The sequence below is a fragment of the Saccopteryx leptura genome, chromosome 1, assembly GCF_036850995.1.
Source record: "Saccopteryx leptura isolate mSacLep1 chromosome 1, mSacLep1_pri_phased_curated, whole genome shotgun sequence".
Taxonomy (NCBI): domain Eukaryota; kingdom Metazoa; phylum Chordata; class Mammalia; order Chiroptera; family Emballonuridae; genus Saccopteryx; species Saccopteryx leptura.
In genome coordinates this window covers 220,390,233-220,415,958 of record NC_089503.1, presented here as the reverse complement: position 1 = coordinate 220,415,958, position 25,726 = coordinate 220,390,233, and the positions used below count along the sequence as shown (strand labels likewise).

General features: G+C 45.0%; 1 protein-coding gene across 3 annotated transcripts in view; it reads left to right on the top strand.

The window, feature by feature from the left end:
- Positions 1 to 12,876: 12,876 nt before the first annotated feature.
- The window catches only part of TMEM154 (transmembrane protein 154), a 77,497-nt gene continuing 64,647 nt past the window's right edge, over positions 12,877 to 25,726 (top strand). For 2 of the 3 annotated variants that reach the window (XM_066386553.1, XM_066386551.1), the window contains exon 1: positions 12,877 to 13,112. In XM_066386553.1, coding sequence (XP_066242650.1) covers positions 13,043 to 13,112 — 70 coding nt within the window. In that variant the 5' untranslated portion in view covers positions 12,877 to 13,042. The remainder of the gene's footprint in view (positions 13,113 to 25,726) is intronic. The other variant, XM_066386549.1, reaches the window with a different exon arrangement.

Sequence of the window (25,726 nt, the reverse complement as noted above, 5' to 3'; positions counted from 1 at the left end):
CACTTCTAACGGTGACAAGATAGATAAGGCTCAGGAGAAGTGCCGAGAATGCCAGAGGCTGACTCTCCCGTAAAAGTAATCGTGAATTACTTTTGCTCTCGCTGAGAACTCTTTAGAAAACAATCCTTCATCTAAGCAGCCAGCTTCAGGCCAGACCTGGCGGGCCTGGAGGAGGGGTGGCGCCTTTGTTTTCCTCAAGGGGGTTGTCTAGGTGATGCACTTAGGGGTTGGGCCCTGGGCCAGAAACTGCTTTCACTCTCCTGATTCTATCCTGAAGATTTATAGAATTTTATTTGTAAGCTTAGTGATGTTCTAGTTTCAAACATTCTTCTTTGCTCAGCGACTGATTCCACACCCACATGCCCGCATGCATATACACACTGATGCTTCCCAGAAACTCGTGTGAAGGAGACATATTCCTTCCCTTTCTGGCTCCTCTGGCATTAGAGGTCAAAGGGGGTTCTCTTTTGGGGGGGGGGGGACACAGGATAGCCACCCTCCCTTTACCTGGGTGGGTGATTTGCCTCAGGACATTGGCTGTGACTGAGCGTGATCACCGCAGCCCAGGACATCGCCTGGCAGTTCCTGTCTCACTGGAGAAAGAGACTTGGACAGGAGACTTGTTTCTCCAGGGACCCTGGCTTCACCCTGCAGACTCTTCCTTTCTCAAAACTGCGCAGCTGTGAGTCCTCATTGTATTGGGAGTCTTAAGCAGGCTCACTTGGGCAGAGAATTGCTAGACTTTATTGCCCTATTGAGGGCTTCAGATTTCAGCTATTAATTTTTGACTGTTGTTTAGGTGCTGCTGCATGTTAAGTTTTGTTCATTGATTTCTATGGTATTTATTATGGTATATTTCCTGTTGTTGTAAATCATTTATATTCACCATTGGTGTATCCTGTTCTTACCTACACCCTGCAGAGCCCAAGAATGTTGAAGAAATCATTATTAAACATGTTCTGTGTTCAGATGCCCTGAAATAGTGCTGTCACCTGCACACAAAGTTTGAGTCCAAGGGCAGATGTGGTAGCTGCCTGTTTTCTGTGCACTGGGCATGGTGGGAGGCTGGTGTTTCCTTTCTGTTCCCAAAGAACTCTTATTTTCTGACATAAAGAAGAACATGGATATATATATATATCTTTTTTTTTTTTTTTTTTTTTTTTTTTTTGTATTTTTCTGAAGCTGGAAACGGGGAGAGACAGACAGACTCCCGCATGCGCCCGACCGGGATCCACCCGGCACGCCCACCAGGGGCGACGCTCTGCCCACCAGGGGGCGATGCTCTGCCCCTCCGGGGCTTCACTCTGTTGCGCTCAACCAGAGCCACTCTAGCACCTGGGGCAGAGGCCAAGGAGCCATCCCCAGCGCCCGGGCCATCTTTGCTCCAATGGAGCCTTGGCTGCGGGAGGGGAAGAGAGAGACAGAGAGGAAGGAGGGGGGGGGTGGAGAAGCAAATGGGTGCTTCTCCTATGTGCCCTGGCCGGGAATTGAACCCGGGTCCCCCGCACGCCAGGCTGACGCTCTACCGCTGAGCCAACCGGCTAGGGCTAAATATATATTTAATTAGGAGAACAAACACCAGGAACACGCAAAGAAGTTAGTGCAAAGAGAAAAGGGGGGGTTTTAAGGACAGGCACAGAAGACCTTCTTGCATAAAATAATCTATAGTTGACCTTTGAACAACACAGGTTCAAACTGCACAGTGGATTTTTTTCAACAGTAGTGTTTTCGATCCACGGTTTGGAGTCCATTGATATAAAGGGCCAATTATATGCATTGATCTACACGGCTTTGTATAAGGGACTTAAGCGTCAGTGGATTTTGGTATATACGGGGGGAGGGGGGTCCTGGAACCAGTCTCCTGTGGGTACTGAGGGACAACTAAGTTTTGGAGGAGTCAAATGTTATATGCAGAAAAGAGCAATTTTCTCAGGATAGTACCCAGCATGGTGTCACAATTAAATAAGTACTTTCCTTTTTCAGACCTTTGAAGGTGATGATCTTCGTTCCAGAGTTAGCCAATGCCAATGACACTAGACACTCTGGCAACACACCGTGACCTATTTTGATTCATTTGAATTTAGAATTATAGTAATAAACCTATTTGGGTTAGTGTCAGATGATAGCTACTCAGCCGAGTATTTGGGCTATGACTTCACTTACTATTTACTTAAATAGGCACCCAGAAGGGCAGCTGTGCATGATGCTATTTTTATCTGCCTCCTATTTCTGAGTAAAGTGTTTCCTCCAATTGTAGCAAAGTACTCAGTCCTCGATGAAAACCCACCAACATCAAATGTAATGCTTAAAGAGCAACCCATTTTATAATGTGGTCAGGAGGAATGAATGTTATTTAAAAGAAACATTCTTCATCGAGTATGTTTATTAAAACACCAGTTAAGTCATGTCCCTACTGCCCTTAAAAAGGTCCAGGGTTCCTCACTGCTGACAGAATCCAGTTCCAGTCATCAGTTGACCTCCAGGACCTTGTGAAGGATTTCCAGCCTCATTGCCCACCATACCTCTTTTTTTTTTATAAATAAATTTTTATTAATTTTAATGGGGTGATATCAATAAATCAGGGTATATATATTCAAAGAAAACATGTCCAGGTTATCTTGTCATTCAATTCCGTTGCATACCCATCACCCAAAGTCAGACTGTCCTCTGTCACCTTCTATCTAGTTTTCTTTGTGCCCCTCCCCTTGCCCCTCCCCCTCTCCCTCTTTCCCTCCCCCCGCCCCCCGTAACCACCACTCTCTTGTCCATGTCTCTTAGTCTCATCTTTATGTCCCACCAATGTATGGAATCCTGCAGTTCTTGTTTTTTTCTGATTTACTTATTTCACTCCATATAATGTTGTCAAGATCCCACCTTTTTGTTGTAAGTGATCCGATGTCATCATTTCTTATGGCTGAATAGTATACCATGGTGTATATGTGCCACATCTTCTTTATCCAGTCATCTTTTTTTTTTTTTTTACATTGATTAAAGCCTTTAAGCAAACTCTTGGCCAATACAGCAAGAATCCATAAAAGAGTAGTGTCCTTAACATGTTCACCAAGTCCCAGTTGGCCCCAACACCATGCCAAATCCCTGAAAAATGCAACCCAACCCCAGTTCAGTCTTTTAGGAGCTGTCACTAGGAGCAGGAGTCCAGGACAAGTCCACCTCCAGGAAAAGTCTGCATGGCACTGGAATTGTTGTCACAATTCTATACTTTGCAGCTCACGTCCAAGTCCCAATGACCGCTGCTTCTAGCTGGTAATGATTCAGGTAGACTGGAAAAGCCATCTGCAGCATGCGTGGAGATGGAGCTTCTGTTCTCCTCTGCCTGGAGAGATGAGACCAGGTTGCTTTTCCCTGGAGCTCTGCGACTGTGGTGTGGTAAAAAGAACCTTGGGATATACTAAGCTGGGTGGCAAAGGTAGATTCATAATAGAAGTTGGCAAAAAGGGGAAAGAGAGCTCTAAATTAGGAGTAGGTCCCAGCCTGAAATATGAGTGGGGCATTGAGGTAGGAGGAATAAAGGAAATACTATATATTAAACAAAGCAGCAGAAAATAGGATTATCAACACCCACAACAGAGATCTTCGAGGGAAGAATAAAAAACCTGACTATTCAGGCAAGACATAGTTAAGTGGCCTTGTGCAAATGAGATCAGTTTACCTGCTTCTTGGAAGAAATACCCTAGGTTCGTCCACAGTGTCGTAGATGGGGCCGACGGCCCTGAGCACCTTCAGCCTTCAGTGGCAAACCCCAGCATTCTGGGCAAGGTTAGGTCATAGGTGGCTGGAGCAGGACTGGAAGAGACTGAACCCTCCCTTAGAGGAGCGAGGGGGAAGCCTACCTTCCAGTGTCCCTGTTTCCTCACAGCAGAGGCATGTAAGTCTGGTAGGCTTTAGCTCAATGACCTTCCTTTCCACTATTAAAGCAGGACCCAGATGGCATCCTATGAGACCCCTTTGGGGTGTTGGAGCCTTTAAGGGTGTATCCTAAAAGCTGGTAGTTCTCCTGATATCTATTGGGCTTTTTCTGCCTCTTGGTATCTTAAAAGCCATGCTCAGAAGATCTTGCTGAGGGGTTTGAGGATCCCCATCTGCCTATATAAATCTTTTCCATATATCTGGAGCTATTTGGAAAAAGATAAAACAGTGTTATTAGCTGGATCAAATAAAGAAGGTAGTAGTTTGCAGAAGAAAAAGATTTGTTCATCAGCATTCAAAAGAAATTTAAAAAAATTTTAAGTGAAAAGCATGATATGGTATACCCGTAGGAGTTCCAGGATATGACTCCCCCCTTTTAAATTTTTTTAAATTGACCTTAAAATATTTGCTGTGTACACGTTAATAATACCTTGACTTTAAAGATTGTAAGAAATACACATAATTCGAAAGGTTTGACAAAATACAGTAAATGCTTTTGCTCCATATGCAGGAGCATTGTCAGTTTAACCAGTTTAGGAAATCCAATAATAGAAAAATGCATACAGACAATGAGCTATAACATGCTTAGCAGCCTCTCCTGTTCTGACAGAGGTTACTATAAATCCAGAATATGTATCCACTGTAACGTGGACATAGGACTGTTTGCCAAATGAAGGTATATGAGTAACATCCATTTGCCAAAGTTGTCCTGGTAGGGGTCCTTGAGGGTTAACTCCAAATGAAGGGGCAGATTGTAGTATAGGACACCTTGGACAGGATTTCCCAATCTGCCGTGCTGCTTCCCAAGAAAGTTGAAACTGTTTACACAGGGCTGCAGCGTTCTGGTGATGAATAGTATGAGACTGAATTGCTCGATCTGTCATGGTTGCTCCAAATAATTTTCTTTTGGGTAGCTTGATCAACAAGGGCATTCCTAAGCCCTGGCCGGTTGGCTCAGTGGTAGAGCGTTGGCCTGGCGTGCAGGGGTTCCGGGTTCGGTTCCCGGCCAGGGCACACAGGAGAAGCGCCCATCTGCTTCTCGACCCCTCCCCCTCTCCTTCCTCTCTGTCTCTCTCTTCCCCTCCCACAGCCAAGGCTCCATTGGAGCAAAGTTGGCCCGGGCACTGAGGATGGCTCTGTGGCCTCTGCCTCAGGTGCTAGAATGGCTCTGGTTGCAACAGAACAACACCCCAGATGGGCAGAGCACCACCCCCCGTGGGCATGCCGGGTGGATCCCAGTGGGGTGCATGCGGGAGTCTGTCTGACTGCCTCCCCATTTCCAACTTTAGAAAAATAAAAAAATAAAATGCCCACCATACTCCAAGCACTTTCAGATCTCTATATACCAAAAATCCTTCCTGTGGGTGTAGACAAAGTGCAACCACGAGCCACTACCAAAGAGAAAACTCAAGTTCTTCCATGACCCTTGAATAATTTTCCATCAGTCTCTTCCAATCACTGCACCCTAGAACTGGGATCTTTCTACTTTTGGCTTCAATGGCATCCCTTTTCCAAAGTCACTTTCTGGATTATATCACATATTCACTCAACGATTTTGTTCAAAGATGACTTCAATGTGTTATGTGTGGTTCCACAAGAGAGTCGACATAGCATGGAGCTAGGGACAAAGACCCAGACTCCGAGGTGTGCGGCCTTGGGTCAGTCCCTGAACTCTCACTCCCTCAGCTGCCACAGGAAAATGGGACGTCTGCCCTGCTTACCTCAGGGTTTGGGATGAGAAGCAAATAGATGTTAAAACACCTTTAAACTCTAGAACATGCACAGTGTGAGGTCTTAACATCTCAGTAAATCTCACTATTCACTTTAGTTAGCACAGGGTTTCTCAGCCTTAGCACTGCGGACAGTTTAGGCTGGATAATTCTTTGTTGTGGGGGTTGGGGAGCTGGCCTGTGTGTTGTGGAATGTCTACCTACCAGATGCCAGTAGCACCAAACTGTGACAACAAAAATGTCTCTAGACCTTGCTCAATGTCCCTTGGGAAGAAAATTGTCCCTGGCCAGACTCACTGGTTTAATAAGAGCTTTTTGAGTTGTATTCTGGTCACCCTTCCATCTCTTCCCTTGAACTCTGGCCCCCCAACCTCACCCATGGTCTTTTCTGGTCATCAAATAAATAAGTCTTTTAAAATTCCCCATTGAGAAGCTTTCCCCCATTCTCTGCCAGCCTTTTACAAAGATGTTTCTGCAGTTGTCCATGTGCAGACTTACTAGCTTCTCTGGATTCTATCCATAGACTCTTCTGGAACAAAATTTCATTTTCTGGACATTGAACTTAAAAATGCTTTCTCTTTCTCTCTCTCTCTCTCTCTCTCTCTCTCTCTCTCTCTCTCTCTCTCTTTCTCTGAGTGAGAGAGGGAGAGAGATGAGAAGCACCAGCTCATAGTTGTGGCATCTTAGTTGTTCATTGATTGCTTCTCATATGTGCCTTGACTGGAGGGCTCTAGCCCAGCCAATGACCCCTTGCTCAAGCCAGCAACCTTGGCCATCAGGTCAGCGACCTTTAGGCTCAAGTCAGCAACCATAGGGTCATGTCTATGCCCCGTGCTCAAGCCAGTGACCCCATGCTCAAGCTGGTGAGCCTGCACTCAAGCCAGCAACCTCAGGGTTTTGAACTAGGTGCCTCAGTGTCCCAGGTTGATGCTCTATCCACTGCACCACCACCAGTCAGGCTGGCTTGTATGCATTTTTAATTTGTCCATAATAAACATGCACTCTTTTTGGAATAAGAAAAATAGGTTATTTTTATTTTAAAGCAATCACTTTCTACATACTATTCTCCACTCCTCTCTTCCACCTGATACCCGTCTTCTCAACTTTCCCTTATTTTTGGCACTACTCCATCCCCTGCCACTGCAGTTGTTCCTCCTAACATCTTTCCTAATTCTATTACAACTCATTCTTTCCCTTAAATCTTTGTGCCTGCCTTTGTATTTTCTAGTTTCATTAATGTTGAGGATTTAGTGGACCAGGATACGATTGTGAATCTGGAAAGTGAAATTAAACAGAAAGAGAAATAAAAGAAATCACTGAGCCTGACCAGGTGGTGGCGCAGTGGATACAGCGTCAGACTAGAACACGGAGGATCCAGATTCAAAACCCCAAGGTCGCCTGCTTGAGCGTGGGCTCATCCACTTAAGGATGGGCTCACCAGCTTGAGCATGGGGTCGCTGGCTGGAGCCCAAATGTTGCTGGCTTGAAGCCCAAGGTTGCTGGCTTGAGCAAGGGGTCACTCATTCTGATGTAGCCCCCCAATCAAGGCACATATGAGAAAGTAATCAATGAACAACTAAGGCACTATAACAAAGAATTGATAATTCTCATCTCTCTCCCTGCTTGTCTGTCTGTTCCTCTCTCTGACTCTCTGTCAAAAAAACAACAACAAACAAACAAAAAAACCACTGAGACCACACTAATCTGCCTTTATCATTCTGAAGTGAACTTTGGCATAGTTACTATATATTTATTAATGATGTTTGTCCTACTTCAAAAATACTTGAAGAAACTTTGAAAAAAGTAAGTTATCAAGATGGGATTTGATAAAAAATAAAACAGCATGAAAGGAAGTTTGGTTCCTTTTAACAGGTGTGGGAGGCCACAAGTGAATAAGACAGGCAGTCAGTCTTGGGGAGATGGGACCAGAGATTGTCTTGGTTTTCTCTGAGAGACACTTGGGGGTGGGGTGGGGGTGGAGGAAGGGCACTTAGTCCAGCCGAGGGTCAGGAGGCTTCTGGAAAGTCTCCCTGGCAGAGATGGCTTCTGAACTAAGTCCTGAAAGGTGAGAAGAGTTTGCCAGGGCAAGGAATGGTCTGATAAGTGGAAAGGAAGCCTGGACTTCAGGACAAATAAGGCAAAGAGTGGAGGTATTATCTGTTATTTATTTCTTACTGTTTGAGAAAAGAGACATACCTTTCTAGGTGCTAAAAATGAAACTCTAGAATAATCGTTCTCACGTATTTTGTGTACAAAAACCCCCCAAACCTCACGGGACCTCAGCTCTAGAAATTCTGAGTCAATAGTTCTGGGGTGGGGTCCAAGACTCTGAATTCTAACAAGCTCCCCCTAAAATTCTGATGTGACCTCCTCCATCCCGCTTAAAACATAAACTGCTATAAAAGGAATTTTTAATTCATTTATTCATTCAAAAAACTATTAAGCACTGTCCTAAATGTTGGAGATAAATGGGAGAAGACGGCGGAGAAGGCCCTCCCCTGCACTCGGGGAGACATTGTTCAGTGAGGGCAGGGCCACAGAATCTGAGGTTCTGCCCCGCTCCTCAGGTGCTCCCCAAACCCCAGCTCTGCACTTCGTCCCCCAGGCCAAGGGCCACTTCAGCTCCTAACCAAAATCCTTCTCAGTTTCACTTTTGGTCAACCAGGCTATTTGCCAAGGCCCTGGGGAGGCTGAGGCCTGTGGTAGGAGCCCCTGGGATTCTCCAAACCCTGTAGTAGCTGCTCTGAGTGATCAGCTGAAGAGAGTGGGACTGGGGTCAGCAGCCAGAACGCAGGGACACAGACTGCTGAGGGTTCTGGGGACTTTGGGGGTATAGGCTCCCAGCTACAAGGGCAGAGTGTTATGGACTGGATTGTGCCCCCATCCAACCCCAATTCAGATGTTGAAATCTTAACGCCAAATAGGATGATATTTGGAGATGGGGGTCTTTGGGAAGTCATTGGATTAAATACAGCCATTCAGGTGAGGCCCTCATTAGGAGATTAGTCCTTATGTAAGAAGAAACACCAGGGAGTTTGCTCTCACTCTTTCTCTGCCATTTGAGGGCGCAGTGAGAAAGTAGCCACCCAGGAAGAGGGCTCTCACGTAAACCTGACCATGCTGGCACCCCAGTCTCTGACTTCCAGCCTTCCTGCTCCATGAGAAAACAAGTGTTTGTTGTGGCAGCCTGAGCTGGCTAAGACACAATAGGAATGCTATCAGCTCCTCTCCTGGGTCGGCTTTTCTCCTTATTGTGGGGTTCAGTTTAGTCGTGCCCTCGCCTCTGCCCTGGCCACTTACTTCTCTGGGCATCCCATCAGAACCTGGAACCTCAATCTGCCCCTGTGCCCTCCTAACTGTCTTCAGAGGGAGCTACAGGCCCATCTAATATTATTCCCACTAGGTCTGAGTCCTGGCCACCTTATTATACAAATACTGCAGAGCCACTGAGTACCACCAGTTAGCATTCAGACAGAACAGAAAGGCCCAGAAAGTGTACACAAGCGTGCCGGTGTGAGTGTGTTTCTGTGTGTGAGTGTTGTATATATTTAGGAGTGAGTATGTAGGCGGGTATGTGTTGAGAGGCTGAATACAAGAAGACAATAGCCAGACCATACGAAACAGAACTCTGACCCACGATCTGCAGCCCTCTGGAAATCAACCTTGCAGGAAGTCAGACCCTGTCTCTAGTATATGGTCCAGGAAGCCAAACCACATCCCTGTAACAATCAGCCCTAATGTTTTCCTGCCGCTTTCAATTTAGGAGAAGTGAATAACCAGAGCTTGCTTCTAGTTCCCCATGCCAACGGCATCCCATCAGGGTACGCCTGAAGCTTTCCTTTTTCCACTACAGAGTGTTCCTACTCCTCTGCCTGCCTTTGGGCCCCAGCCAAAGCACAAGTGATGAAGGCCAGCTTCCTTGCAGGCTCGGAGTAAGCAGCCTTTGCTTGTTCTCATTCGGTCGGTCTTCATGGATTTGCGCAGTGTGCACGTGTGAGAGAGGAAGGGCATGTAAGGGGAGCCTGCGCTGACTGTAAGATCTTCTCACCTCTGGGTTTGTTCCCTTGGGCCCCTTCTCTTTTAGGGATGATGGGAGGGAGGGGCAATGAGGAGACAGGAGGGAAGGGAGGAGGAATTGAACGAGAGTCTCTTCTGTAATGCAGAGAGGTGATTGTAAAAGCCAGGTTTGTTGGAGTAAAGTAATAGAGTCTGCAGAATGAGCAAGCACTTTCTCTGCCTGCCCTCTTGAGCACGATGAGGTCTCAGTGCATTTCCTAGGCACCAAATTTCATTACCTCCTCTCCCCCCTCCATGTGCCTGCCGGTCCCTCTTGAGGCTCCCGGTGCATTCTGGTTGAGACTGGGGCCCTGACTTCCTGCCACGAGTGTATCAAGGTTTAATCTGAGGCCGGGTGGCCACTTGCCAAAATTAATGGTTGGTAAAATTAGAACAAACAGAGGGAAATAGTCCATTACCTACCATACAGTCTCCCTGTGCTTTTAACTGCAGTAAAGAGATCACCAAGATGCTGCAATTTTCTGATCAATGGTGGTAATTTTCTTCCCCCTAAGATCAGCTTAATCACGCTAAGGGTCTTAGAGAGCGCAGGGGTCAAAAGAAAATTGCACAGCTGTGCAGGATGTCTCCGCAGCCTTGGCTTATTTTGCACATCAGTCTAACTGAGGTAGTGCTCCGCTTGCTCGAAGCAACGCATGGTGCACCTGTAGCAAGTAAGAGGAACTAACTGTCCGGCCATGCTGCGGGCCTCCGCAGAGGGCTGCAGAGTAAGACAGTCTGTGGTCCAGCCACAGATACCCGGCTCTGCAAAGCCTCCTGCTGGCTGTCATTTTAAAATAGAAGAAACCAAGGTTGGCACCTTGCTCTTTCCAAGCCCATGCCTCGAGCCTGGGATCCGACAATGGGTTTAAATGGGAGTAAGTGGCCGAATACAGAGAGCTCCCAAGCCCAGGGCTTTTTCTCTTGCTCCCGTGCGGCAGTTGGAGACACATGTGCCAGGACAGGAATAATGCCAACCCCACTCAGTGCTCGAGGGTCTTGGAGCCAGTGGTCTATTCACTTGCTCAGTGAGAGTTTGATTAATAGTTCTTTCCCGGTTATTTTCCAATCAGTCATCCAGTTTTGAACGCGTCTGTTTTCTTCCGCTGTTTGTTCTGTGTCGTCACCTAACAGGCAAAGGCATATTAAATCAGGAGTTGACTTAATTGCCAACTTAAAACATTAAAATCCATACTGTAAATCCATTAGCAAACTGATTGTTACATGAATCACCAGCCTGTTTCTTATGCATCAGAACTGAGACAAACAGTGACTAACAACATTGAAAAGCAGCAATGCACTGAACAAGAAAAGTAATGGCTACATCAGGGGCAGAGAAATTCCTGTTACCTCGAGTGTTTTCACCAACCAGGTCACTGAAGAGGAAACCTACCGGAAAGTGTGGTGACTCATGGCAGTCTACAGGAAAGGGGTGTCTGATGCCCTGCTCATCTGCCCATCCCTCAGCACCACAACAACATGATCATGCAGTTGCATTCTCTACTGCTTAGGCCCTAACCTTAAACCAAAGGAAGGACTTCAGTTACTCTAATCTCCCCTGCATACTAGTCTAAACAGACACCTCCTTCTTGCATTGTTTCAACTGGGTAGAATTTCCACCCCCATTCTAATCCAATTTAGTCTTGTTTTGTTGGTTGTTAACAACCTCTGAGAAATTTGTTGTCATGCAAGGCAGAAGAAAGGCGAAATGCAGACACACACACACAACCCCCACCCCAGAACAGACTCCGCTTTGGAAATAGGCCCTTTACAGGATCATTTCTCTCTCACCATACAATCCAGCAATCAGGCCCCTTGATATTTTTCCAAAGGATTCGAAAACTTACTTTCACACAAATACCCACACAGGGATGTTTAGAGGAGCAGCTTTATTTATAATTGCCAAAATTTGGAAGCCACCTAGATGTTCTTCAGTGGGTGAATGGATGAATAACTATGGCACATCCAGAATATTAGCCAGAGCTTAAAAGAAATGAGCTCTCAAGCCATAAACAGACAAGGAAGAACCTTGAATGCATATTGCTAAGGGAAAGAAGCCAATGTGAAAAGGCTACAGGCTGTATGGTTCCAACATGTGGTTCCAGAATTGTCAAAACAATGGAGACAGTAGAGAGATCAGGGGTTGTCGGGGGTTGGGGGGGAACGTAAGGGAAGCATGAACAGGTGGAGACTGACGATCTTTAGGGCAGTAAATCCACACTGTACGATACTACAAGGAGAATGCATGTCATTATCAAACACTTGTCCAAACTCATAGGCTGTACAACATCCAGAGTGAACTTGAGGTGATTATGATGTGTCAGTGCGGCTCATCCGTTGTAACAACTGGACCCCTCTATGGGCGATGATCACGACAGGGAAGGCTGTGCGTGCATGTGAATAGAAGTTGTATGGGAACTCTCTGTACTTCTTAAATTTTGCTGGGAACCTAAAACTAAAGACTGTACAAAACAAAATCTTTACAAAAAAAAAAAAAAAAAGCAAAAAAACAAAATAAGTACCCCTCCCAAAAAAACCAAACAAATAGAAAGATCATTTCTCTCTGGGGAAGCAGAGCACATCATTCAGGCAAGGACAGAGCATGGTCCTTACCCTCTCGATTAGCCCTGAGGGAGGGACATTTGTTCAGGGCCCAGGAAGGACAGGCCTGGCTGGTGAGATGTGGCCTGGCCATGTTCTGATGGCACAGATGTCCCTGTTGTCTGGGTCTGCACTGTTCAACATGGCCGGACTAGCCACGTGCAATTATTTAAATTTAAATTAATAAAACTGAAAGCTAAATATCAGTTCACACTAGCCTCTAGCCTCATTTCCAGTGCTCACTAGCCTATGTGGCTAATGGCTACTATATTGGATTTGGAACGTGGAATATTCTCACCATCTCAGAAAGTTTGACTGCAGGCGAGCACTGCTCTGGACTCGAGGTAGGCATAGAGACATACCTGAGCGTGGAGTAAAATCACAAATCAAGAATGCGTGTGGTTCAGGACCCGGCAGCTTCAGATTCTGAATGACACCTGAACAACGGGCACTTTCAAAAAAAGACAGAGGCCCGTGGCTGGGCCAGGACTGAAAAGGGCTTGAGAGGCGTGCTAACTGAATGAGTGATTGAAGAGCAACTTGTCTTTTGCAATCCTTGCTGGTCTGACAGGCTCCTGCAGAATTACATCACTTCCTAAAAAACAGGCAAACACTTCTCCTTCAAGTTAGCACCTACCCAAACAAGCAGGAAACAGGAAATGTTCACGTCTCAGGGAGGCTGAAGCCAGCGCAGCATCGTGCTGGAGGGAGAGCCTGGGCGTGCTGACATGAAGGCTCCCTGTGCTGCCCTCGTCCTGGCCCTGATCATCGCGCTGCTTCCCGCTGGCCGGGCTCAGGGTAAGCTACCTCCACCCCGGGGAGGAGGATAATGAAGCCTTGTTTGGTGCCGGAGGTTACAGAACTCTGCCGGGGAGGCTGACACCCAGAAAATGTAATCTTTTTTGTGTGAAAGAAGTGGAGAAAATGAGAACTGCTTTTTTAACGTGTTGCGGTGGGAGGGTGAACTTGGCTTTGCCTGCAGCAACCGAATTGCACTCCAACCCGCTCACTTAATGTAACCTTCCTGCAATCTTTGTCTTCTAACATACGCGGGTCCCTGTAATTTACAGTTTTAGTAGGTGTATTAAGAAAAGCGTAAGGTCTTCAGCAGTTCATGTAAAAGGACATTTCATTCAGCTGAAACAGAGAAATAATAATAAATTTGCTTTTTATAATGTGGACTGAGAAGTCTGCTGGTTTCAGAAACTCTTGGAAAAGCTGGGTTAGGGAAATTTATTACTGGAAAGTATACTAAAGAACATAAGTTTAAAAAAATGTAAACAGGAAATTATCTGAGGAGTTCTTATCCACTTAACTTTTCAAAAAAGTTCTTTTATCTGTTTTTCTTTGATCTTGTTACTTCGGGGGATATTTTCTTTGCATTGACTGTTACTGATGAAAATTTGCTTAAAAAAGTAATGTGATTATAGCAAACCAGCGGTATTGGAAGAGGCAAAAGATTCTAAGTCTCATTTTTTTGAACTGTGGGCAGCTATTGGTTTATATCTTTGACAGTTGTTACAACAAGGGTAGTCACCCTCAAATGCCTCTTACAGTTTTGTTGACTTGCCCTTGGGTAAACACACTTGTTACCCGTGGTTTCTTCAGTGAACACTACCTGCTTCTAGCATAGAGAAGGACTTCAAGCAAAAAGAAGGGTTCCAAGCCACACTTCTCTAAATAGGATGGGGGCATCAGGCACTGCTGACCCATGCCACAACTTCCTGGAAATTAGCAGTCAGCATCCAACCACCCCGACCCCAACAACCTCTCTTCTCCTGGGTGCTCTCCCTGTGGTGTCTCTCCAGGCTGTGAGATGGAAAACGAAGGGCGACGGGCAAACCATTCCAAGTGGAGAGATGTTTGGTTGAAATTGAGGTTAGCATTCAAAACAAGTTAGCATTCACAACACATATTCAAAACAAGTGTGTTGGTTTATGCTTCAAGTTTTGGAGCTGGAAGGGAGCCTAAAGATTTTGAAGCTCAAGCAGCACTGGGGATGCAGGTGGAGAAACTGAGGCAGAGGAAGTCGAGATGTCTGAATCCCACTGCTAGCCAGCTCTACTAACCGGACTCCAGGGTCTGTCCTCTTCCCCAGGGGGCCAACCACACCCCCTGCCAACACCGTGGGACTAGTCTCCTTTTCCCTCAGGGCCGCCCCCAGCACACCCAAGGAAGTGGAGCCCAGTCCTCCCATCCTGCCTCTCTACCTCTTACAACTGCCGCAAACATGCCCCGCCAACAGGGCCCTGAGAGTAGTATTTAACCTTGCCTGAGGATTTTCTTGAGCTTCTTGACAATGATTGAATCAAGTATTTGCAATTCAGGAGATGGAGAAAGAAAATCTGAGGAGACTCAAGCCGTTCAATTTTCTTCTGAAGCCCATATCTGATCATGTGACTGCAGCACTTGAAGACCTTCAGTGGCTCCTCGTTTATGCTCCTTGGGCTGTCAGTTCAGTCTCCTTTCCAGTGGCACCTCCTTCCGCATGTCCCCCCACTCCCAGCCATGGCCCTCTTCTCACACTGAATGCAGCATGTGCTCTGTGCTTCTTGCCACAAGTGAATGACAAGTTCTCTTTTTTCTACTTAGTGAATTTCTGTATCACCTCTTTCTTGATGTCTCCCTTTACTTCACCCTCTCTGATGCTCTGCCTTTAAGTGCCCATAGACTGAAATGTATAATATATAAACTCAGCTTATCACTTTGTCGTTCCACTTATTTATGCATTCACTGTTTGATTCTTGTATGTGCCCTGACCGAGGATCGAACCCCCAAACTTGGTGTATTGGGGTGGCTAACTTACTGACCTGCTCTGCCAGGGCTTTCTGCTTATCACTTTGAATCATAATTGTGTCTATGTTCATCTCTTCCACCAGACTGTGAGCACTTCCAAGGAAAATCCTCTTTAGTATTTGACTTCCTAAAACCCAAGGGGTCAGCATAGATTAGAAACTCAGTAATTGTTAATAAATACTAAAATCACAAAATACAGTAGTATACAGAGATGTGTTGTAGAATTAGGCAATCATCCTAGAATGGATATGAGGCTAATTACTAAACACTGACGGGTCTGTTGATAACAGATAGTGTTAGCATGTCAGGAGAAGTCAAAGATTAAAAGCTGCAATTTAGAAGACCTCAGGGAATATCTAGCTAATTCAACACATTTATTGGGCCTTTCCTGGATTCCCAAGGTCTGAGAATTCAAAAATGCCACCTGCAAAAAAGCTGTATAATCAAAGCTTATTACTTTGAGGTTAGTCAAGGGAAAGGCTATTCTAAATTAAGGACTGTATATATATATATATATAAAATTAATGTATATCCTTTTGAGCTGATGGTGCCTAAGACTTCCAGGTATGAGTTAGTTTATAGGTGTCACACTTGAATTCTTCAAAAAACACCTTGGAGATGTTTGGTGGAAGAATCCAATCTACTGAACAGCCCAACTCTCTCCTTTGCAAGCATATTATGAGACATCTCTCAAATCAAGCCTTTACTAACCACAATCAGGCAACATTATCTGATACCTGCAGTTACCTGAGACCTACATCATTACCTCTGAGTCAGCACCTTTGTCTTTAATGTAGATTGAGAGCCTGATGCAGAATTGATTACTATCTCAAGTGAATAATCCACTTAGAAGTCACCAAGAGAGAAAGAGGAAACAGCTTTTCTGGGATTTTGGCCAAACAGACAAGCACAGCTAGAGGAAAGCTCTGGGTTGAGGTGTCTTGACCAGTGTAGAATGCTAAGAAAGTTCAGACTCCAGGTGACATTCTGCCTGTGGAGTGAAGGAAGGCATTCCCATCTCATTCCTCACTCTGGGCCCTGTCACTGTCAGCTTAGCCCTACCAGAAAGCTAAAGGCAACTTCCCAGATACCTGAAGCATGGGATTTATTAGCTGCTGCAAGCAGAGTGGTCTGTAGGAGGAAGAGTGACAGGCATAAGGCAGAAACAGGGTGACTGTTTGGGTGGCCAAACACTGGGTTTAACAGAGAGGACTGGGAAATTTTCTGGGCTGTTTCAGAAGAGTAAGAACCATATAATTATTGATTGATGAACCCTGAGGAGCTAAAGAATAGAAGGAAATGTTAGTTGCATAAGATGAAGTGGCACTTGCCGGCGCTGTTCTCATTTCAATGACCGTGACTGACTGCCACCTGCTATTTTCTGGGATAGTCCCAGTGAAGTAGTAATAATGACGACAGGGAATATATCCAGTGCTCATTATATGCCAGACACTGTTCTGAATACGTTCCCTATCAGAACTGATTTAATTCTCCTAACAACCTTGAAAATGGGGACTATTTTATCTGTTTTACATATGAGAAAACTGAGGCACAGAGATGTTAAATGACTTGCCCAGCTAAGTAAGTAGTAGATCTAAGTAAGATTCAGCTTCAGGCCTCCATGCTCTAACCGTATACTATTTTACCTCTGGGTTTTCAGGCTATGTGGCTTGTTTCAGGTTTGGAAAAATATGTCTCTGGTGCCTTCCCAACTGTAGATAGACACAGAAACTCTTGGCTGGACTCTAAGGTTATTTACCACGTGCAAATAAAGGAGCTGTATTTGGTGTGGTGAGAGTCTGGCTAACAGGAAAAGGAGTGGCGAGAGTTGGGTTAAACTTGGGCCTGAAGAGGGGGGAAGGGATGGCTGAACGGTGCAGAGTGAGCAACACAGAATCTGGGGATCAGCACAGTTCAAACCAGAAGTCACTGGATCAGAGGTTTCAGGGTGTGGGAACCAGGGCGAGGAAGCCCAGCCTTGCTGTGGGAGAGCCCTGCTGAACACTGACCCCAAGGACCAAACACACACACACACACACACACACACACACACACACACACACACACACCAAGCAGAGGGATTTATTGAGGCTTACAGTCCCTCTGTCTCTAAAAGGCTGACCCAGGAACCAGAAGAGGACAGGATCTTGGCTGGGATGAGCTTAGTTTTACAAAGAAACAATGCATCCTGCAAGTTGCCTACCTGTGTATTGTGGGTACTACCCTCAAATGTTGGCAGAGATGGGGAGAAAGGGAGCTCTGCACTGCTGGTGGGAGGGCAGATCAGTGCCCTCTCTAGTCTGTCTTTCTGCTTAACCCATCCATTGGGCTTTCAATTTCAGTTATCATATTTTTGCTTTAAGAAAGATCCTTTTTTATTTCTAGAAAATCCCTTATATATGTAATATACATTCTATAGATTGTCTTGGTTTCATTATTTTCTTATTTTCTGTCTTTATTTTAAACATATTATTATTTGATAACTTTTATCTGAAGGTTTTATAGACCTAATCTTGCTGCTTGTTGTGTGTGTCGACTCCCATTCATGAAAAAACTCACTCGGGGGCACGGAAGGCAGATCCTGGCAGAGGATGACTCACCCTATTGAGCAGAACCCCAAATTTTCTGATTCTATCACCAAGCTACTGTCAATGCTTAACCAATACAACCTCTGCCCCCAATCCTGTCATCATTTGCATTTGAAAGAAACTCAGACAAGGTATGTGCTGGGCTTCAAAAGAGCCAGTGCTTGGACCTCAGGCTTAAAGCTCACCCTGGGATGCTGTGAGGGCAGGCTCCTGGGGTCAGCCTTCAAGAGTCACATGAGCAGGTTCCAGAGCCTTATTAAGAGTGCAAGCCAGCAAGCCAGAGTTAGCAGTGGGGCCAAGTTGGTAACCAGAAGCAGGTAATCAAGGAGGCCAGACTGCCAAAGAGAAAGAAGTTGACAAAACCAAATTCAAAATCAGAGGAGGGGCTAGGGTCACGGTGTCGAGATGATGGTGAGGTCAGCTGGGGTAGTGCACCTGATTCTGACTTTGAACTTTGCCCAAATCATTGCAGTTGGGTTTTTTTTCTCTCCCTTTCTCTCTTTCCCACCCACCCACTCACCCTCCCTCTCCCTTTCTTTTATTTTACTTTATAAAGCTAGACTTACTCTCTGAACACTCCTATAACAACCTTCCTCTTAGTTCTCCCTGCCTCAACCAACTCTATAGTGACTCTATATTGCTCACAAAATAGTAACTGACCTTTGAGCTAAGAATGGTGTTTATATTTTAAGTAATTATATTTTAATAGTTATATAAAAATGTACATAACAACCTGTATTTTGCCTCTTGGCCTCAAGATCTAAAATATCTACTCTGTGACCCTTTAAGAAAAAATTTGCCAACTCCTGCTGTAGTCAATATGGAAAAATTTAATATAATTAGTGATGAATACTGCGTTATTCGTTACATGAATCTCTGTTCTTTTCGGTGGGTCTGTGTTCACAATGAAAAATAGTGCACGGGCCTGTGAGTTCGTCCCTAGCACTCCTGCGTCCCCGTCTCACTCTCCATCGTTCCTGCCCAGAGATTGTCCCAGTCTCTTTGGAAGACATGTCCATCATCATTTCCTCACTTTCCATTCATTTCTCAACCCACAGCAATCTGGCTACTGCGTCCACACAGCACCTGCTCTATCTAGGGTACCAGTGCCTCCTAATAGCTTAACCCACAGGATCCGTTTCTGTCCTTATTTTATGTTCTTCTCTATAGCATTTAGCATAATTAATCACTGAGACTCTCTATCCTTAAGTCTTACAGTGCCATTTTCTTCTTAGTCTCCTGCGACTCTGATGGCTCCTTTCCATTTTTTTGGTCAAGAGTCTTTCTCTTTCACCTGCTCATTTCACATTAATGTTGACCTTTTCTTCTCACATCGTTCCTGGGCCTTGACACCCACTTTGATGGCTTTCCTCTCACTCTTTGGCTAGTGATTCCCCAATAATCATCTTTAGACCTACCTGCCGAAGTCTAGACCCACGTTTTCATCGTCAATTCTCTGTGGGTACGTCCCAGGGCCCTACACTCAGCGTGTTGAAACAGAGGTCATCACTCCCTGCTAGTTTAGGTCCCCATTAGCTTTCTCGAGGCTACTTCCTGAACTTTTTGATTGGTCTCCTTGCCTTTAGACTCATCTCCAATCCATTTTCACATCTCCTCTAGAGTAATTGTTCTATAATAAATACATAATCCTTTCCCTCCTGCACTATCCCTTCAGTGGTTTTTTTCTTCCTTGGGATAGATCCAACCGCTGCCCCTGCCCCCAATCATCACAAATCCCTCGTGAGCTGCTCCCAGGCTCCTTTCCCACTTCACCCTCGACACTCCCCACTGCACAGCCTCTGATACAACTACTTGAATGTGCCAAGCTCTGTTGGGACACAAAGCTTTTCTCTCTGCTCTGCTTCTACTGTGATGTCTTGCCCTGACATCTGTGCTCCCTGAACTCCTGCACTGCAAAGATTTTCTGGTCCTTTATCCTGATGAATGTATTCCTTTCCCATGTCCTCATGGCACTCTGTTCACAAACACATTATATAATACAGTTTTTAGTAAACTATATTATATCTATTGATCTGTGTGCCATTGCACCTACTTAGTAGTCACTTCCCTGGGAGGTAGGGGACTGGTCCTATTCACCTTTATATCCCAGCGCCTAGAATAGTGCCTGACACATACTAGCCCCATAGCTGACTGACTGAGTGACATGAAATTTACCTTATAACCCAAGACTTGTATTCATGACAGATTATAGTCAGTTAAAGAATGAAGTCGGTTGGCTCAGCGGTAGAGCGTCGGCCTGGCGTGCGGGGGACCCGGGTTCGATTCCCGGCCAGGGCACATAGGAGAAGCGCCCATTTGCTTCTCCACCCCCACCCCCTCCTTCCTCTCTGTCTCTCTCTTCCCCTCCTGCAGCCAAGGCTCCATTGGAGCAAAGATGGCCCGGGTGCTGGGGATGGCGCCTTGGCCTCTGCCGCAGGCGCTAGAGTGGCTCTGGTAGCGGCAGAGTGACCCCCCCCCCAGGGGCAGAGCATCGCCCCCTGGTGGGCAGAGCGTCGCCCCTGGTGGGCGTGCCGGGTGGATCCCGGTCGGGTGCATGCGAGAGTCTGTCTGACTGTCTCTCCCCGTTTCCAGCTTCAGAAAAAAAAAAAAAAAGAATGAAGTGACACTGTAGTCATACCTGGATAAATGTGATTTTATATAACCCAATTTTGTTTCATTCAAAAAGGTAAAGTAACTACCATATTTGCCCATGTATAAGATGTACCTTAATTTGGGGACCTGAAATCTGAAAAAAGAAATGTATTACATAAAGTTATTAACTCAAGTTTTATTCATCATAAAATTCATACAACTCCTCATCACTGTCAAAACTCCTGTCCATTAGCTTGTCCTCATCTGTGTCTGATGATGAATCACTGTCATCATATATTGCCTCTTCCTCAGTTCCATCGATGGCATTTGAAATGCCACAACCACTGTATAAAACACACCCAGTTTTTAGACCCTAAGTCTTTCAAAAAAGTATGTGTCTTATACATGGGGAAATACGGTATTCCAAATATTAATCATGAATACTTTCCTTCAGCCTCCTCGCACCAAAACAGGCGACAGAATTGCTGCACTTACGGGCCGCATGCACAGAGGACCGCTGTACCCATCTTCCTCTGAAGGGGTGGCTGGAAGTTCAGCCCCACAATGCGTGTGTTGAGCTGCAGGACAAGTTGCAGAAAGGCCAGGAAGTTACAAACATTTTGGGGAGACTTTTGAAAAAAAAAACACAAAAAAACAAATGGAATACAGGTTCCATTAACACTAAAGTTCAAGCCAGTATAAGCTGATTTGAAAACTTGAAGAAGAAATAAAAATTACGTAAAACTAATAAAAAAGAAACCTGCCTCAGGTGATGAGAACAGCACTGAAGTGTTTCCTGAGAAATGACAGAAGATGATTAGAGGTGGTTTTTCCATTTCCTTGGGATAGAATGGAGTCTGAGATGGGAGGTGAGGGGGTAGGGAAGGTTGGGTTTCTTTTCCTTAAAACAAAACCAGGTAATCTAGTTTGGTTTTGAAATTTGACATTTTATACTATATCTCTTTATTTCATATGAATTAAGACAGATTTCTTAATTCCTACATCCCCACCCCGTTGTTTTCAGAAACGGGAGCCTAGTGGTCACAACTAGGGTCTCATGACACTTTTTTCTTCCTGACAACACTGTTTATTAACTAAAAAATTCATTTATTCTCTAAAAAATGTTCTTGTTTATTTGTTTATGATTATTATTGCCAGACTTAGCAAGGAAAAAATATAGGACACTCATCCAGTTAAATGTAAATTTCAAATAAACAAAATTTTTTTGGTATAAGAACATCCCATGTAATATAATATAAATATAGGACATACAAATATTGCATAGGACATATTTATACTGAAGATTATTTGTTGTTATACTTAAATATAACTAACTGGGCATCCCTATATTTTATCTAGTAACTATTCATCATAATGATTATCCTTTGTCAAGCAATGACCATCTCTAAACTAAGAATTCAAGAATGGACCAACTTTAGAGAATCTATTAATGTAATTCATCCCATTAAAAACTAAATGATGCCTGACCAGTCAGTGGCGCAGTGGATAGAGCATTGGCCTAGGACGCAGAGGACCCAGGTTTGAAACCCTGAGGTCGCCAGCTTGAGCGGGGGTTTATCCAGCTTGAGCATGAGGTCACTAGTTTGAGTGTGGGATCATAGACATGACCCCATAGTTACTGGCTTGAAGCCCAAGGTTGCTGGCTTCAGCCCCAGGTCACGGGCTTAAGTAAGGGTTCACTGGCTCGGCTAGAGCCTCCTGGTCAAAGCACATATGAGAAAGCAATTAATGAACAACTAAGATGCCACAATGAAGAACTGGTGTTTCTCATTTCTCCCTGTCTGTTTCTCTCTGTTTGTTACTCTTTCTCTCACTAAAAAAAAACAGCAACAACAACAAAAAAAACAACTAAATGAGAAAAACATCATAGAATTACATTAATAAATGCTGAAAAGAGGGTAATTAGAGTGAGACTAGCACAACCTCAGTGTTCAAGCTGCAGTACTGAAATTCGACTACTGGAGGCTGGTTAGCCATACAGGATGGAGGGGCAGGATTGATTCTCTCTCAAGATAAAATAGGACCAGAGGGAAATTAGCCTTGGAAGCCTGTTAAGGGACATTGCTGATTCCAGAAAATCTCACCCACCACTTCGCTTCCCTAACACCTCAGGAACTTGCTTCCTTCTTGAGGCTCCAAGAAGCCTTCCCACAATAAACAAACACTTGCTCTCTGTTCAGCCATAGTCAGGCGATGCGGAACTTTTGGTAGCACCCTCTCCGGTTCTTCCTGCAGCTCATGGTGAAGGTGCATTAGCCACTGAAACAACAGGCCTCGTCTTCCCTCCCAGCTTGCCTGCTCTCTGATCTATCACTAACATACTTCTACCATGTATATATTATTTGTTGTGTCTCTGTCTTCCAGTTGCCCATCCAGCAAGGCTGAGCTTGTGCTCATCTGAGCAAGGGTGCCATGCAGGACAGAAGGCCTAGGTGGGCCACACAGAGCCCACCCACTTTATCCCATGGGCAGTGTGCGTCCCTTCCCTACTCAGAGGGAGGCTGACATAGCAGGCCAGGGAGAGGGCAGGTCAAGGTGAAGAACATATATTCTCAAGCTACTCTTTTCAATTGTAATTGTTATTCAGGTGAGTAATGATCATAACTTCATTTAACAATCCTTGATCTTTTTGTTTGTAAAGCACTTTTGTGTCTGCTCTCCCACTGGTGGTAGGAAGGAGCTTTCAATGTTAAAAGTGTGTATGTGTCCTGTCCCATAGAAATACATTCCTTTAAACTTCCAGGTACTTCAGGTCAGAATAGGGTTCCAGGGCACAAAAATACAGTCGGAGGGTGAAAAAAGCAGCTTCCCCAGGTAGGTTTACCTTGAAATAAGAGATGGCCTTAGGGGCTGGGCAAGTCTGATTAGACATGGGCAAGCCTTCTCTGAACAGGATATCAGAATAAAATAGAAACAGACATCAGAGCCTCGCGTGCCCTCAATGTGGGGTGGTGGGTTTTTTTTGTTTGTTTGTTTGTTTTTATTCAATGAGAAGAGAGGAGGCAGAGAAAGACTCCTGCATGCACTTTGACCAGGTTCCTCCGGCAAGCCCACTAAGGGGCAACACTCTGCCCATCTGGGGCATTACTCCATTGCTCAAAAACCAAGCTCTTCTTAGAGCTTGAGACAGAGACTATCCTCAGTGTCTGGGGGCAACTCACTCCAATCGAGCCATGGCTTCAGGAGGAGAAAAGTGAGAGACAGAGAGAAGTGAGGAAGGAGAGGAGGAGAAGCAGAAGGGTGATTCTCCTGTGTATCCTGACTGGGAATCGAACCCAGGACATCCACATGCTGGACTGACGCTCTACCAACTGGCCAAGGCTGTGGGGTGTGTTTGATCTGGTAGTAACTTGCAAATACAGATGTACTTTCTCAAGGAAATGAGGTAAAAATACAACCTGGCTTCATAAGTCATTTCCTAGAGCAGGTGAAGGCATAAAAGCTGTCCTTCTCAAAAGGAGCAAAAGGAGCATTTCTAAACATTCTTTCGATATAAAGCATGGTCACTGTCAGATGACTGAAGTGAAAGTGTGTACAAAACATCGACACCACGTTACCCAAACTGCCCTTCAACACGTAAAATTCACCATTAACTTTCCAGGCTTTTGCCTTGCACCTGTTCAACAAGCTACTGATTCTGACCCTACCTTCTTCCAGGGACTGTGTCAGAAAGCATATTGAGTGAATACTTTTATTGAATTGAAATGGTCACACACAAAGTACAGCAGAGCTTACAATGGAACGAACACCCTCTCCACGTCATTCACCCTCTCCCCAGAGAGTAAACTCACTTGGCCTCTACCATGGCAGCCACAGAAAACATGACATCCCCCTGCCAAAATATCAAATAAGCAAAAAAACCCAACAGCAAATAGACATATAGTTTCCTCATTAGGAAGTCACAAGTTTACATTAAACAAGTCCTCTCTCAGACCTGGAAGGGGGTTGATAGAGGGAGGAGAATATCAGACTGTTGATAATAAGGTGAGAGGTGTAACATTTTGCTCAGATTAACTAGGCCTGTTTTACATTCCCTAAACTACCATCTGTGAGTGGCCACTGAGTAGCAGACAGGGTTCCAGGTGCTGGGGTAGACATAGTGAGAAACGGCGGAGGAGACAAGCAGTAAGCACTTACGTGAGTGATGGTTTCAGATAATCAGCCGTAAGTTAGTACTGTTTTGAGACCAAGTAAACCAGAGAACGGGCAGAGCACTTTGGTACATCCTCTGAGGTCCACGCAGGAAGGTGTCCCAGTGGCCCAACACCACGTGCCCTCTATCTACATTGTGTTAGCTCTCCCTGAATCAAACACCGTCACCCTCCCACAGCCAGGCTGGGACATGATGAGTATGGTAAGGTCTTTTGTTCCCGGTTTGTTCCAGTTTGGTCCCTGACCACATCATAGTCAGATTCCACAGATACTGAAAAACTGATTTTTAAAAAAGACATCAGAGCTGAATAGATAGACTATCTGATAGGTGCACATACCTATTCATTGTGCTCCTAAAGTCTTCTTTCTGAAGACAGGCTTCACTGATCACCTTTAAAGCTAATCAGGATTGCTTTCTTGAATAACAGCAAGTGAAAATAAGGGCAGTTGAGTTATGATTTAACTCAGGAATTCTTAGCACATATACTTGGTGGAATCATTTGGAGAGTTTTTAAAATACACTATTGAACTTGAAACTAATATAAAATAATATTGAATGTCAACTGAAATTGAAAAATAAAATAAAATAAACTGTTGCCCAGGCCAGAGCCACAGGTGCCCTCAAACAAACTAATTTGCATGAACCTTAAAAACCATCACGTGATGTTGGTGTACTGTAAATGTTAAAAACAACAACAGGGGTGACTGATGATGAAACACAACTAAATGAGATTGTTTGGCCAACTTAAACCAATGATTCCCAAGTATGGCTTGGGGATTAGCAGCGGCAGCATTTTATTAGAAATGATAATTCCTGGGCCCCATCCAGACAGACCTATGAAATCAGAAACTCTGGGAGCCATGTCCAGCAACCTGTGTTTAAGAAGCCCTCCAGGTGGCTTTGATGACACTAAGGTTTGAGGTCCACCAGTTTAAAAGTCCAAGCTATTCTGTCACCAGTGATCTTGACTGGAGATCTAGCATTTAAACTCCAGACTTGCATGGGAAGGCATGACTGTCGCGGTCCTCTCAATCCGTCCTGGCTAGAGTCTCTTAGGTGCTCAAGGCTTCAGTAGTGATCTTTATGCTATTGTGTTCTGGTGAAAGACTTGGCAGCTGCTGGATAAGCCGCTGGCACCCAGCTCCCTGACTGCTGATTCTGCAGCTCACTGAGGAGGGGCACAGAGGACAAGAGGGCAGAGTGACTTGGGCTTGCCCCAGGGAAGGCCAGAGTGAGTAGGGGTTGGATAGTGGCTGGCCACT